The 17041-nt window shown below is 36.9% G+C and overlaps 2 protein-coding genes across 5 annotated transcripts in view; both read right to left on the bottom strand.

Annotated features, from left to right (window-relative positions):
* Positions 1–10578, bottom strand: part of LOC124401427 (Down syndrome cell adhesion molecule-like) — a 29868-nt gene extending 19290 nt beyond the window's left edge. For 3 of the 4 annotated variants that reach the window (XM_046873741.1, XM_046873742.1, XM_046873747.1), the window contains exon 1: positions 10413–10578. In XM_046873741.1, coding sequence (XP_046729697.1) covers positions 10413–10551 — 139 coding nt within the window. In that variant the 5' untranslated portion in view covers positions 10552–10578. Of the gene's footprint in view, positions 1–4481; positions 5713–5822; positions 5913–6901; positions 6956–7080; positions 7138–7425; positions 7735–7842; positions 8149–10412 lie in introns of those variants that run through there. The other variant, XM_046873746.1, reaches the window with a different exon arrangement.
* LOC124401683 overlaps positions 1–17041 on the bottom strand; it is a 51641-nt gene that overhangs the window by 30003 nt on the left and 4597 nt on the right. The window lies entirely within an intron of this gene.

Raw genomic sequence — 17041 nt, 5'->3', positions numbered from 1 at the left:
TTTTTCATGTCTCTCAGTTTCTTGCGTTACTTCATGTGCAATCAAACAAAATGGCCTTGCTTATTTAGGCAGTAAAACAGACAAAGTCTATTCAAATGATCGAGACTCTGCCTCTTTAATGATATTACGGACTTTTGGGTTAATGCCTGACAGATTTTCCATCACTCCGGCTCTGCTGTCATGTTTTATTATGAGAAAGCTCATTAATATTATTGCATTACCCAACAAACTGCATACAACTGTATTGTTAAAACAACATTACTGTAGTACCTCAGCTGTGCTCTGTCGGGCCTTAATTATATTATTGCTTATGATCTCTGGTAATGTTCATGTCCACCCTGGCCCTTCTTCTGATGTTCTTTCTGGTGTTGTTTTCCCTACAGATTATGTGGCCTCAAATAACATATGCTTTGATGATTTTTGTGATCACCATAACCTTGGGTTTTTGCATGTAAATGCAAGAAGCATATTACCTAAACTGGACCAGCTTAAAGTATGGGTTGAGAGTTCTAACCCTGACGTTTTAGTAATTACTGAGACATGGTTGCGTAACTCTATTCTCTATCCTGACCTGTATCTATCTGGTTACAACCTGTTTCGGCAGGATAGGTCATCTAAGGGTGGGGGGGTGGCAATTTTCACTAAAGAATATCTTCAATGTAGTATAGCCCTGGCAAAGTCTATACCCAAACAGTATGATCTTCTTGTTCTTAACATGAAATTATCAAACAGCTTTTCTTTATCTGTGGCTGGCTGCTATCGCCCTCCATCTGCACCAGCATGTACCATAGAGGCCTTGAGCAATGCTCTTGCGCCTTTCACTAGGTCCGAGTTGATCATACTTGGTGATCTAAACTGGGACATGCTTAAACCCCCTGAGAAAGTTGTACAACAATTTGATTGCTTAAACCTTCATCAAATCATAAACCTACCTACTAGATATAACCCAAAAGGTTTTGACAACGCCACTTTGGTAGATGTTGTATTTACAAACGCCCACACATGTACCTATCGGTGTTTTTGCAATGATCTCAGCGACCACTGTTTCATTGCCTGTGTTAGAAAACAACTATCTGTCAAACAACTACTAAATGTATTCTGAAAGATTTTGATGCTCAAGCCTTCTTACATGATTTGAATCATGTAAATTGGTATAGAGTTAGTCTGATTCCTACAGTGAATGATGCATGGTTGTTGTTTAAAGATCTTTTAACTGCTGTAATCAACAAACATGCCCCAAACAAAAAGATGCGTATAAAAAACCGCAACAGCCCGTGGATAAATCGTGATCTAGTGGTTCTGCTTCAGCAAAAAAATACAGCCTGGCGCAAAGCACGCAAGACACATTCTGTTAAAGACAACATTTTATTTGTCAAATCAGGAACAAGGCCACACAAGCAGTGAGGAGGCTAAAGCTGGCTTTTTAAAACAGCTCACACTTTGTGGTGCGAATCCAAAAGCATTTTGGAATACGGTAAAAACTTGAAAATAAACCCCGGACCATACCATTGTCCCTAAAATTGGATGACACAGTTGTCACTAATAAAACTCCATGGCTAAAGCTTTCAATCACCACTTCATAAATGCTGGCTTTGTTTCAAAGACATTAAACCCTATTTCTACAGCCCTGCAGCCTCTAATACCTGCGACCTTTAGCACCTCCTCACAGTTTTTCCATCCGGCCTGTTTTAGTGGGGGAAGTCTTGAAGGAACTGACTGTTCTGGACCCCAATAAAGCAGCTGGGTCAGATGATCTTGCTGCTTTTTTTATTCAAATTGCTGCCCCTGTCATTGCGGCTCCATTAACAGCCCTCGTTAACCTCTCCCTCTATACAGCCGAGATTCCACCTGCTTGGAAAGAAGCGGTTGTGCTTCCTCTCTATAAGGGCGGTGATCAGGCTGACCTGAATAATTACAGGCCAATTTCCATCTTACCATGTGTGTCAAAAATTCTGGAAAACCTGGTCAATAAACAATTAATCAATTATCTTAATGTGAACGGTATCATCTCCGGGCCTTAACGTCACCACCTGCAAGGGGGATATTTTAGAACAAGTCACTGCTTATAACTACTTGGGCATCTGGTTGGAAACTTCACTTTCTTTCTCCATCCACATATCAAAGCTGCAATCTAAGGTCAAAGCCAAGCTTGGTTTCTTTTACAGAAACCGCTCTTCCTTCACCACTTCTGCCAAACTTATTCTTATTCAAATGACCATTCTACCCATGTTAGATTATGGAGACACTATATATAGGGTTGCTTGCAAGTCCACCCTATCAAAACTTGATGCTCTTTACCATTCTGCTATCAGGTTTGCCACAAATGCTCCTTTCAATACACACCACTGTGCTTTATATTCATCTGTTAACTGGCCCTCCCTTCACAATCGCCGTAAAATTCACTGGTTCACCTTCATTTATAAGACACTTCTCGGCCACTCACCTCCTTACTTAGGTCACTTGCTGCAGCTAAAGCCTGTCACATATAACACCCGGTCCTCACTTCACTTTCAATTAAGCATTCCTAAAACCAACTTTGCGTTTGGTCTCGCATCTTTTCAATCTGCTGCCGGTTGCGACTGGAATGCTTTGCAAAATACCCTCAAACTGGATAAATTCATTCCAATTTCAACCTTTAAAAATATGATATCATATTTATTCACAGATATATGCAGTTGTTTTTCTCCATAATTTTGTTTTAAAATGTATTTATGTAATTGTTAATTTTGTATGTATTTTTTTTATGTTTTGTATTTATTTTAGCCCTACTTCCCTTTCCCTAAGTGGTTATTCCTCTTGTCAGGCCGTCATTGTAAATAAGAACCTGTTCTTAATGACTTGCCTGTAAAAATAAAGGTTAAAAAAAAATAAATAAATAAAAATAGTGACAGTAATTTGCAGTCTACTGCATCACTGATCTGATTTCTCAGTCTAGTGGCCTTTCATGGTCACTGCACCAATAAATCTAATTATATTAGATTATGTAAATTTTTTTATAGAGACATTTATTTTCTTTGGGGGCCGAAATGTCCTGGAATTCCCATATTTCCGAGCAGGTCTGGGGTTTGAGGGGTATACGGTTGCAACCCACTCACCGAGATATGACACGTGTTTTCTGCCCCATTCATTTTATATGGAAGTGAATTTGCCCTTTTTGGTCATGTGATCAAAAACAGTTGGGGCAAATCCTCAGAAAAATAATAGCACACCTCCCGCGACCAGACCACACATTTTGAGGGATCATTTGTGGTGTTCGGGCAAAAAATGCAGGACGAGTTATGAGAAAATTTCTTCTTTTCATGTACCACTAATAATAAAATCTTGAGTAAAGACAGAGAGAGAGAGAGAGAGAGAGAGAGAGAGAGAGAGAGAGAGAGAGAGAGAGAGAGAGAGAGAGAGAGAGGAGAGAGAGAGCACAGACTCACCTTTTGTTATATGAAGCTGTATGAGGAGGAGAAGAAAACACAGCTGCATTCTTAATGTAAACTTGAACCCACACATTAATCCAAAGAGAGAATGTGTCTGATCATAATGAACGCTCTAAACATCTCACACCGCAAGTTTACTCCTTTACTTCCTTCACACCTCCACAGGAAGTGCAAATTTAGCATCACGCTACTGACCATATGAAAGTGTGTGAAATACAAAGTAGGCCAAAAACACAATTCTGCAGAGAAACACACAAATCCCAAACACTGTAATAAAACAAGAAAATGATAAAAGACACTTAAATGAGACATTTAATATCAAATATGGAAATAAATAGAACCATATACTCTATATAGAGTAGATTTATTTTGTTACCATTAAATATATGCCATGGGGCATTTCTGTTCTCTTCCAGCAGAGGTCACTCTCACATGATAGAACCATTACGCCTTTTTTATTTAATCATTATGTCTAACTGGCATCAGGTAGTTTATAGCTTCCTGGTCATGACGTCACCCTGCTGGTATTGGACAGATTACACACGTGATTCAGAGCGTGTACAATGCGGAAGTGTTCTCAAAGCGTTGTGCCCTCTGCTGGTAAAAACACTGTTCTCACCCATAATTAACCATTTATATTTTAAACATTTTGCCAAACTATTACATTATAAATGCTTATTTCTGTTCTATTCCAAAAGAGGTCTCTTTAACATGATGGAATTTTTGGCACAGAATAAACTCAGACAAACAATAAACCTTTAAACCGTTTTTTAACAATTATCTCTAACTGTTTTTAGCTATTTCTTCTTTTTTCTTTCACTTTTTTCTCAATTTGTTTACAAATCATGGTTTAGAGTGAGTTTAGGACAGCCTACATTATTAATACCTGATATGTACACAGAATACAGAACACAGAAATAAATGAATGAAGAAATGTGGAAATATTTAAATAATAAAAGAAAATCCAAAAACAAACATATGTATAAATAATGAATATAAAAAAATAAATGTAGGAAAAAATAAAGAGATTTATCAGAATGTATTTTTTTGCATTCATTTACACATACTTATTCATGTAAAAAATGTAATATACATAGCAATATTTTTTTACATTTAACCACAAAAAAAATTTATAAAATACAGCAAACCCAGTGACCTCTTCTGCCCTCTGCTGGTAAAAAAGACTGTTCACACAATTCCCACACATGTAACCAAACATGAGTCAATTGAATTTTAAACATTTCGGTGTTAAACTATTAGAATTCAAATGTTATGAGACTTTTTCTGGATTATTCCAAAATTAGTGCATTTACATCTTAATAGAACTGTTCAGGTAAAATCTGAGAGGGTGACAGACTTCCTGAGTTCTAAATCAAGTTTTATATTCATCAAGTGCTGACTCTGTACTACACACTGAATATCTGATCAAATTCATCCCAGGACCAAACCTTTATTAAAGCTCTAATATCCACCTGTCTAAGCTGAGAGGAAGAGATCCTCCAACTGTTCTGAAGAAGTTTTTAAAACCTTTATTACTCATCATTTGCTCTCTGCTTGTTAAATTGACGTTTAACTATAAAAGGCAATTAATTTCTCATGTTCCCTCCAGCTGCAATCGTTCTGCAAGTTGTGAATCGAGAAATCAAACAAGTCTTTTAGATGAATAGTATTTTATCCAGGAACACCAAAAACAGACATCTAATAATACTCTGTGGTCATGGGGTTGTGTAACAACCATTTATAGTGCCCTTCTTAATGTTTGTCAGATATTAGGATTTAAGTTTAAATCATTTGAAGTGCTCGTTTTTAAATTGTACTTTCAGACTTACATAGAATACCCCTACTATCTCTCGCTCTGGCCACTGTGTACAGACCCCCAGGCCCCTACGCTGATTTTCATTAAGAGTTTGCTCATTTTCTTTCAGACCTCTTGATCATCTTATTAAACTCTGTTGGGGTTAAACCAAACATCACTAGAACGACTCATTGTTTTAATCACACACTAGACTTAATAATATCCCACTGAGCAGACGTCACTGATATAAAGATATTTTACCTCAGAGTGATGACATCACATTTTGTCCTTTTAACTACATAAAGAAAAAAGAGAAGGATATCTACAATATGCTAAAAACAACAGATCAGCAAAGCTTTCATCTTGTGGACCAAGTTGCTCTCTGGTCTGGTAATCAGCTGATGCTGTTCATGTCTTCTGTTGATCTTCTCTACTGTAGACTCAATGTTCCATCTCCATCACCTCTGCTGTATTGAACTGTATTAGGACCTGAAGGGTAAAATAAACAAGAAAAGCTCAGTTCATGAAGATACAATGATGTGTAAGTGGAGGAACCATTTCCACCGACTAGTAAAATTACAAGAGCTTGAAACTTGTACCTTTCTTTTTGGTGGAACAGTAAACCACAGCCACAATGATGTGCAGACAGATCACAGTCACCACAGCGAAGGGGAAGTAGGGAAGAGACTCTGGAGAGACGTCATCAATATCAGTCATAACATTACTTTATTTAAACATTTACACTGTACAATTTTATATACATCTGGGAACTGAGGAGACCATTTGCTGGATATTTGTTGGAGGAATGTTGTCCTATTAATGTCTGACATAGGATTCTAGCTTCTCAACAGACCTGGTGTCAGGGATTCCCCTGCCATGCCCCCCTTGGTAGCTGTCAGGGATCCCCTGCCACGCCCTCCTCGGTAGCAGTCACCCTGCCTTGTTTTGCCGCACCGGCTTTGATTCCTGACAGCTGTGGCTCGTTAAGGAGATGACTATATAAACTCACTTTCTCGAGTCATAGGCTGTCGGTTTTTGAATGTCATGCTGCTGATCGCCTGGATCCCGTACAACCAGCCTTACCAGCTGGTTCGGTCTCCTAACTCCGTTTCCATGTTGGATTACTCTTTGCCATCAGAGTTTACTTCCGTTTTCCGGACATCCCTTTTCGTGTAGGATTACTATTCCCGAGCGGATAACTATCGATGTGTGGCTCTCCATGACTTGTGTGTGTTTTGTGTTAAATAATCTATGATTGTGTAACTTCCGCTTCCTCGTCGTGATCGCCACCCTGACACCTGGGTCTTCTTTGTCATTTTATTTGTTTTTTTATGATGCATAAGTTCAGCACTCAGACTCTTTTACTACGAATCCATGCTGATGTGAAAAGTGTAGTTTGTGAGTTTAGTGTATGAGATTTGCTCTATGGTGATGCATTAACCTTCACAAAAGTTTAACTAAAACTAAGGTTTATACACTCGAAAAATATGAATGGAATGAAATGCTCGCTAGGTCAAATATGTGTTTCATTGTCATACAATGGGTACACTTTTTGAATACTTTCACAATTCTATAAAACATCTGGATCATTTTTTTTAGGATAATTGGAAGACCTTTCATTTTCTGGAAATAATAGTCAAACAAAAAACACCATAAATGAAGATTTATCAATTATTACCTTTTTCAGACTGTGGATTAATGTAGACTTTGGTCACCAGGCCTGGTTTTGCCGCTGGTACAAAAAGTAGAGGAGAAAAATAAGTGTCGTTTTTGAGTTTAGTGGTTGAGATTTGCTCCCAGGTGAAGCAGTAAGTAACACTAAAAACACAGACTTTCTGTTACAGTGGTGTTTAGTACCTGGTTCAGCAGTGGTCTGGATTATTGTGGTGGATGGTGAAGGTCTTTTTGGAGCCTCTGCAAGGGGAGAAATATTTAATCCATTAGAGATTATTCCAGGAATCATAATCAGATGTGAATGTGGGTCAGAACACAAACACAAATAATATATAATAATAAACAGAAATACAGATGAGGGGCAGAACATGAGCAGATGTGATTTTAACACTTTATTCCTTTTCCATAAATATATAAAGATATTCATAAAACATTTTATTATACAGCAGTAGTCAAAATATGTAAAATATATTTTGAATAGACACTAGAGTCAATTTCCCATAAATTAAATATAAAAGGTTGTTTTACCTCTTACTGTGAGTTTGATGTCCTTTACGCTGTTGATGATGTCACACCTGTAAAATCCTCCATCCTCTACAGTCAGGTGTGATATGAGTAGAGAGAGATTTCCTGGAGGATGATCATTAAAGAGCTGAACTCTGTGTGTGTAGTGATTTGTCTGGTCCTTTGGAAAGATTTCTTTGTGATTCCCTCCTTTATAAATGGTCCATGTGAGAGTTTGTGGTTTGGCTTGTAGTTGAGAGCAGGAGCAGGGCAGAAGAACAGAATGTCCCACATATCCAGTCACATCCACTGTCTCATGATTCAGTGTGCAACCTGGAGAATAAACAAACATCAACATGCTGCATTACTGTTACAACATCAGATGAATCTGTCATGAGATTATCACTGAAGTAACATTGTGAATAAAAATGAGTTATTTACCTTCAACAGTGAGTCTGATGTCTCTGTGTTCACTCTCTGTGTTACACCTGTAATCTCGTCCATCCTCTACAGTCAGGTGTGATATGAGCAGAGAGAGATTTCCTGAACTGTGATCATTAACCAGCTGAAATCTGTCTTTGTACTGTTCACTCTCAGGAGATATCTGTACCCACCCATTAATGTATTTCTTCCATGTGAAGTTCTGAGGTTTGGTGTGGAGGTCAGTGCAGGAGCAGGGCAGCAGTACTGAGTCTCCTGTGTATGCAGTGATCTCTTTTGTCTTTCTATTTCCTTCCAGCCTGCAGCCTGTAGGAACACACCAGTTAATGATCTGTTAATGAGCAGTCAGTATCTGAGGGGGAGAATTTATTCATTAACTCTTGTTTATAAAGTTTGTCTGAAATATTCACAAATGCAAAACATTTAAAGTAAACAATATCTCCATGATTTATAAAAATAAACGTTGAATCTGGAAATAAAATATAACTGATTAGATTTAAGTGGTGATGACTTACATACCGTAATTTCCAGACTATTAAAAGCACCCAAATATAAGCCGCACCCACTGAATTTTAAAAAGGTTTTGAACATAAATAAGTCGCACCTGTTTATAAGCTGCAGGTGTCTACACTGAAACTAATGAACTTTACACAGACTTTAATGAAAGACAGTGTCTGTTACACGGCTTGTATCTAAACAGTAGCTACCAAGAAAGTCATTGTTCACTGTCTTCCTCCTTCCTTTCACAACTATTTCTCCGAGAGCTTATCTTTTGGCATCGTCGTGCGTTTAAAAATCACCATCGGTAAAGCTTTTCTCCCGATGCTGTGCAGCTCAGAACACAGGTGAAGTAAAGTAAAAGTGAGAGAACAAGAAAGAGAGAGAGAGAGAGAGAGAGAGGGAGAAGATCAGACTGACCTTCAGTGAAGTAAAATAAAAGAAGGAGATAAAAACACATCAGCATTTTTATAACTCAGTGTCTACAATTCAGGAATGTTCATAAGAAACTACACACTGTGTTCAGATGTGGTCTCACTATTGCTCTTCAATACACACACACACACACACACACACACACACACACACACACACACACACACACACAAACCACACACACACACACACACATACACACACACACACACACACACACACACACACACACACACACACACACACACACACACACACACACACACACACACACACACCCCCCCAAAAATTGATGTAATAGTTTCCATTACTTGTTTACTGGTTACTTCCTCTTTCATATGTTTTATCACATGATGCAGCAATTACACACATAAAAACCAAATAATATCTCAGTTCAAAACACTATTTATTAATTGAGACACATGTTTCTTTTGTTTCAATGCGTCAAAATAGTTGAAAGACAAAAACACACAAGAATTGGACTGTGTATGGCTGTGAGAAAATTCTGTGGACAGATGAGTTCAAATTTTAGATCTTTGGTTCTAACAGAAGAAGATAGAGAACAGGATTGAAGATGTTAGCAGACTACTTCACACCCACAGTCAAACATGGAGGTGGAAGCTTATTGGTTTGTGTTGTTGGGTCCATACTTCAATGCGTTTTTACAACCAACTTCACTTTACAATACAAATCATACGTCACATACGTTCATTTGGAGTGATATCTATCATGGAATGTCCTGTCCAGTCACCACACCTATATCCTGTTCAACTGCTCTGAGATCAACTGGACCATTGATGTTAATGGGATGTGTATGTTGTTTTCTAAATAGTTTCAAAGGTGTCAATCAGGTCTAAGTGACTACTTGCAGATTACTGATGTGTGTAGGTCATTAAGTGATCTGGTACTAAAGTATGTAAGTTGTTTGCTCTGTTAATCACATATAAATAAATATTCTGGATTTTTTGGTACAATAGCAATCATTCTGCTGAAGATATCACACTGCTGATAATGTTGCGTTCCTCCCTGGACTGCTAAACACATTGCATTGCCTCCTTCACTGCTCGAATTGGGATCTGGGACCCCATAAGTCATTAGAGACCCCGCATGACAAGTAAAAAATTTATTTATGGGGTCCCCAAAATTATTTTAGTAAAAAAGAATATGAATTACACAACAACTGAGGACCCCACATTAAGCTCAATTCGAGCACTGGCCTCGAAACACAGTTGATAATGTCACTCTGCATCCTGGTCTTGTTGAGGACATTAATCTGTGTTACTGCATTTTGCATTTTACAATAAACGTCTGTACTTAAGTCCACTTCCTGCTTATTATATAACAATGATTATGATGTTGAATTTTATTATTACTCTTATTATTATTAAATGATTATTATTATAATTGATTATATATTACTATTATAAAAAGTAGGAAATGATTTTTTTTTACTCTGAACAGCAAAACTCTTTTTAAAAAAACACACCAAAACATTTTTATGTAATTTATTAGTACAATCTCGAGTATTGAGATTCCATTTTATTTATATTTAAAAGAAGAGAGAGAGAGAGAGAGAGAGAGAGAGAGAGAGAGAGAGAGAGAGAGAGAGAGAGAGAGAGAGAAAACAGCAGACTCACCTTCAGTGATATGAAGCTGTATGAGGAGGAGAAGAAAACACACCCTCATTCTTACTGAGGACCAGAACCCACACATTAATCCAAAGACTGTATTAGAGCTGAACACACACTGACCCACTGCTTCACCACGTCTGATCATAATAAACACTCTATAGATCACATTCACACTCACACAGTTCACACAGGAAGTGCAAATTTAGCAACACGGCCTTGACACAGAATTGAGGAAGTTTCTTATGTCTTTTGCACATTAGAACTGAGTCTATTCTCTGAATACTTACATTATCAATCATCTAATGGCAATAAACTATTAAACATTATTCATTTTCATGCCTTAAACATAAGTGACAGTAATCTGCAGTCTACTGCATTACTGATCTGATTTTTCAGTCTAGTGGCCTTTCATTGTTACTGCACCAATGAAGCTAATTATATAAGTTCATGGGTTTTTTTTTTTGGTTTTTTTATGGAGCCTCCTAACAGGAATTTCACTTGAAACAAATTTCAAATTTAACAATAACTGTTATGACATTGTTACTGTTGTTGTTCATCTTCAAGGTCAAGTCAAGTCAAATGTATTTCTATATCCCTTTTCACAACAGGCATTGTCTCAAAGCAGAGACGTCACGACCAAAATGTATAAAATGCACATGGATTGAGGTAAGCACCAGCTTCTGTAAGGGAGAGGAAAGCGCTCCAGGGAAATAAGGTTACATATGTAACTCAGGAATGTTCCCTTTCAGAAACTAGAGCTGCGTCGAAACGGGGTTTGGGAACGAGTGTCGATTCATGCCAGACTGACCAGTCCCTAACTAGTGTTTATAAGCACAGCTAGGTTGAAGGACAGAGGGGCCAGGAGTGGCACTGCAGTCCAGGTTGTAAAACCGGACGAAGGTCAGCGGTGTGGACCAACCCGCAGCGTTGCAAATGTCTTGGAGGGGTACTCCAGAGGACTAGGACTTTGAGGCAGCCACACTCCCTATGCTGGGCTGAGTTTGTTGATATTTTACCTGTCCTTCTTGGTTTATTTTTGTGACCCTACCCCTTTCCCCCCATTAAGTGTGGGATAAGAGCATATCCCATTATGCAATTCCCCCCACCGGGGTGTTTATATATGTGTTTTCCCATTAATTTTAATGGGGGGTGTTTAATTGCCTCTTACCCATTGCTCCCAGGGTTATCGATGAATGCGGTCGTATGGGTGCGATCTGCGTGTGGGGTGAATACCAGCCGAATTGTGGTGGGTCGGAATCCCCATTCAATTTCTATGGGGACCGGAATGTCACGGAATTTCCAGATTACCAAGTGGGCCCAGGGTTTGAGGGGTATACAGTTGAGATCCACTCCATCCCCCTATGAGTGGATTTGCAATTTGTGCATGTCGAATGTTCGAGGGCGGAGATATGACACGTGATTTCTGGCCTATTCATTTTCTATGGGAAAGAATTTGCACTTTTTGGTCCTGTGGTCGAAAACAAATCGGGCAATTCCTTAGAAAAGTAATAGCACACCTCCCCCGACCAGACCGCACGATTCGAGGTATCATTTGTTGTACTGTGGAAAATCTTCTGAGAATTTAAATAAATTAAGAAATGTAAAATAAATAAATGAATAAATACATTTACAAATTCACCAAAAAAACTATGTATATGTTATTATTATTATTATTATTATTATTATTATTATTATTATTATTATTATTATTATTGCATTTATTTTTGCATTTACTTATTTAAAATAATGTATGTTAAATAATAACTGACATTTCTAAGCAAACTATAGTATTTACCGTTGTTTTTGTTTTTCTTTTTTTACCGAAACAAAGGCAACCAAATTCAACCTACTGATCACTCCCGCCCTCTGCTGGTGAAACACTGTTCTCACTCGTAATTAACCATTTATATTTAAACAATTTGTCAAACTATTAGATTTTAAATGCACATTTCTGATCTCTTCCAACAGAGGTCCCTCTCACAGGATTGAAATTTTTGCACAAAATTAACTCAGACAAATAATAAACCTTTAAGGGCAGTGGTAGTCCAGTGGTTAAGGCTCTGGGTTACTGATCACAAGGTCAGCGGTTCATGCCCCAGCACAGCCAAGCTACCACTGTTGAGCCCTTGAGCAAGGCACTTAACCCTATCAGCTCCAGGGGTGCTGTTCTGGCTGAGCGTGACCCCATTCCAGATGAGTTGGGATATGCAAAACTAGAAATTTCACTGTGGGACGAATAAAGGTTAAATTATAAACACTGTTTTTAAACAATTATCTGTAACTGTTGTCAGGTATTTCTCCCAGTTTCTCATTTCTCACTTATTTCTCACTTTGTTGACCAATCCCGCTTTAGAGTGAGCTTAGGGCAGCCTACATTATTAATACATGATATGTACACAGAATACAGAAATTAACAAAGGAAGAAACGTGAAAATACTTAAATAAATGTATAATTAATATATAATTGATAAATACATGTAAGAATAAATAAACAGATAGATAGAAAAAATGATATAAATATATGTTTGCATGTATTTACACATACTTATTCATGTAAAAAGAAAATTATATATAGCAATCTTTTTATATTTAACAAAAAGAAATAATGCAGCAAACCCACTGCCTCTTCTGCCCCTGCTGGTAAAAGACAAATCAAACAAGTCCATTAGATTAATAGTATTTTATCCAGGAACAACAAAAACACACATCTAATAATAATAATACTCTGTCTCACGAAACCTGGATTAAACCATGGTGTGGTTCTGCAAGCACACAAAATAAACATCTCCGCACCTCTCATGTTGCATGACTGAAACAGGTTTCAGACGGTTGTTTTCTGTGAGAATATGTAATGTAATTACGCAATTTCAGAATAGCAGTTAACTTGAAAGTCTGTAGTTCCGCTTTTGGTATAAATATGTGTCTCTTCTCCAATGCATCAAGTTCTCAGTATTTAAATACTGAACCAACACCTGATATCTCACCCCAAACATACACGTTTATACTGTCATGTGGTGCAAAAGATAAACTTCATTGACTTGACTAAGTTTACAGCATTTTATTGAAAATCTTGTTTACATGTGTTGAAAATAAAATCGTCAGATAATATTTTCAACATTAAACACTGACATTTGACTCATAAAAAATAAATAAATGAATAAATACATTTACAAATTCACCAAAAACTATGTATATGTTATTATTATTATTATTATTATTATTATTATTATTATTATTATTGCATTTATTTTGCATTTACTTATTTAAAATAATGTATGTTAAATAATAACTGACATTTCTCAGCAAACTATAGTATTTACCGTTGTTTTTGTTTTTTGTCTTTTTTTACCGAAACAAAGGCAACCAAATTCAACCTACTGATCACTCCCGCCCTCTGCTGGTGAAACACTGTTCTCACTCGTAATTAACCATTTATATTTAAACAATTTGTCAAACTATTAGATTTTAAATGCACATTTCTGATCTCTTCCAACAGAGGTCCCTCTCACAGGATTGAAATTTTTGCACAAAATTAACTCAGACAAATAATAAACCTTTAAGGGGCAGTGGTAGTCCAGTGGTTAAGGCTCTGGGTTACTGATCACAAGGTCAGCGGTTCATGCCCCAGCACAGCCAAGCTACCACTGTTGAGCCCTTGAGCAAGGCACTTAACCTATCAGCTCACATTATGGCTGACCCTGCGCTCTGACCCCAGCTTCCAGATGAGTTGGGATATGCGAAAACTAGAAATTTCCCCACTGTGGGACGAATAAAGGTTAAATTATAAACACTGTTTTTAAACAATTATCTGTAACTGTTGTCAGGTATTTCTCCCCAGTTTCTCATTTCCTCACTTATTTCTCACTTTGTTGACCAATCCCGCTTTAGAGTGAGCTTAGGGCAGCCTACATTATTAATACATGATATGTACACAGAATACAGAAATTAACAAAGGAAGAAACGTGAAAATACTTAAATAAATGTATAATTAATATATAATTGATAAATACATGTAAGAATAAATAAACAGATAGATAGAAAAAATGATATAAATATATGTTTGCATGTATTTACACATACTTATTCATGTAAAAAAGAAAATTATATATAGCAATCTTCTTTATATTTAACAAAAAATAAATAATGCAGCAAACCCACTGCCCTCTTCTGCCCCCTGCTGGTAAAAAGACAAATCAAACAAGTCCATTAGATTAATAGTATTTTATCCAGGAACAACAAAAACACACATCTAATAATAATAATACTCTGTCTCACCGAAACCTGGATTAAACCATGGTGTGGTTCTGCAAGCACACAAAAATAAACATCTCCGCACCTCTCATGTTGCATGACTGGAAACAGGTTTCAGACGGTTGTTTTCTGTGAGAATATGTAATGTAATTACGCAATTTCCAGAATAGCAGTTAACTTGAAAGTCTGTAGTTCCGCTTTTGGTATAAATATGTGTCTCTTCTCCAATGCATCAAGTTCCTCAGTATTTAAATACTGAACCAACACCTGATATCTCACCCCAAACATACACGTTTATACTGTCATGTGGTGCAAAAGATAAACTTCATTGACTTGACTAAGTTTACAGCATTTTATTGAAAATCTTGTTTACATGTGTTGAAAATAAAATCGTCAGATAATAATTTTCAACATTAAACACTGACATTTGACTCATAAAAAAATAAATAAATAAAATAATAATAATAATAATAATAATAATAATAATAATAATAATAATAATAATAATGGTTAATAATTTAGGAAGATCTAAAACTGCTTTCAAGGTTTAAAAATGATGCACAATGTAAAAAGAAAAAGGTTAAAAATAAATATTAAAAAGCATGAAAAGTGCAAAAATCTGATTATACACTGTAACAGTTTATTATTACTTATTATTATTATTATTATTATTATTATTATTATTATTATTATTATTATTATTATTACTGCAAGTATATTAGAACCCTTTTAAAACAAATAAAAACAGTGATTAAAAAATATCATTTTTATATGTTAGATTGTATACATGTGTAGAGTAACAAAAATATAATAATAATATAATAATGTGTGTGTGTGTTTGTGTGTGTGTGTGTGTTTGTGTGTGTGTGTTAGTTTTGATGCTGGCATATAATGTTTTATCTCCTAATTCCACTAGAGGAGTGCTGCTTTTGGAATGATCTTGTGGACTACAGTCGAGTACGTCACATCATCCTACAGGATTTGAGCATGAATAACACATTATTACACACTTATGTACCTTTTACACACACACACACACACACACACACACACACACACACACACACACACACACACACACACACACACACACACACACACACACTATGTAAGATCCACTTAGAATAATACACACCTTTTCTTCTGCTTTGGTGTCTTTAGGTGGACAATTTATGGATGCATACAGAACAGCAGAATCATTCTGTAAAATACAAATAAATAACATGAAACATTACAACCAAACTCTAACACACACACACACACACACACACACACACACACACACACACACACACACACACACACATCAACAATAAATCAGTAACACAGATTGTCCCAAGCACTCAGAAATGCTCACCTGTTCATGGACTGCTTCATAAGTTGGTTCTGATGTTACATTTGAGTTCAGAGGTTTGGTAGATCCTACACACACACACACACACAGCAAACTTAAGTCTACAAACAAATTCAGCAGCGTGAGTAAAAACTGATAAAAGTATGTATTCACCTGCTTCTTCTGCGTCGCCTGTCCTGTTTGTCCTTCACCCATCTGTTCTCTTCTCTGTCCTATAGAATGAAACCAGACACAGTAAATGTGTGTGTGTGTGTGTGTGTGTGTGTGTGTGTGTGTGTGTGTACCTCTGTGTTTCCGAGACATGACTCCTCCAACAATCAGCAGCAGCAGCAGAACCACAACAACACCACAGCTGATGATGATGTGTTTTGAATCTGAACAGTAACAACAGTAACAGAGAGTGAGGTACAGAAGTTTAGAGTATAGAAATCTATTTATTTCTTCAACGCTGCTTTGGGACACTGTCCATTGTTAAAATCATTATAGAAATAAAATTACAATAAATTGAAAATATTTTCCCTCAATTCATTTTTATTCTGCCTCGATTTATTAAACTACAATATTAACCTCACTTTATGTTACACACGAGGATGCAATCGTTTTCTTAGCAACTGTTTCATTTTAAAACCCTAAAGTTTGCATATCAGAGGCGATTTCTTTAAGACTGCAAGGGAAGCTCGGCTTCCCTTATAATGTCACAAAATTAGTGGTCAAATATGTACTATTGTATTAACATTTTATTGACTAAAAATGCGTTAGAAAACGTTCATCTCAAAGACGAGTTCGTTCAGAATCAGTTACATATAGCAGGTCGGCTGACTCGATTTCCTTCTCATACATTCCCGCAGCGTCACAGTGCATTTCCCTATTGAAGCCCAGCGTCCATTGACTTCAATGGGGCTGCTTGAACGTTTTTTTTCAGCGCTTCGAAACTAGACGGTCATTGGATAAACGCTGCGATTATGTCCCGCCCACGGACGCTCAGCGTCTCTGGGGTGAATGGGAGTGGGCTGGCCCGGACTCCGAGCTT

This window comes from Silurus meridionalis, chromosome 18 (assembly GCF_014805685.1).
Source record: "Silurus meridionalis isolate SWU-2019-XX chromosome 18, ASM1480568v1, whole genome shotgun sequence".
Taxonomy (NCBI): domain Eukaryota; kingdom Metazoa; phylum Chordata; class Actinopteri; order Siluriformes; family Siluridae; genus Silurus; species Silurus meridionalis.
This window is presented reverse-complemented; position numbering and strand designations above follow the sequence as displayed.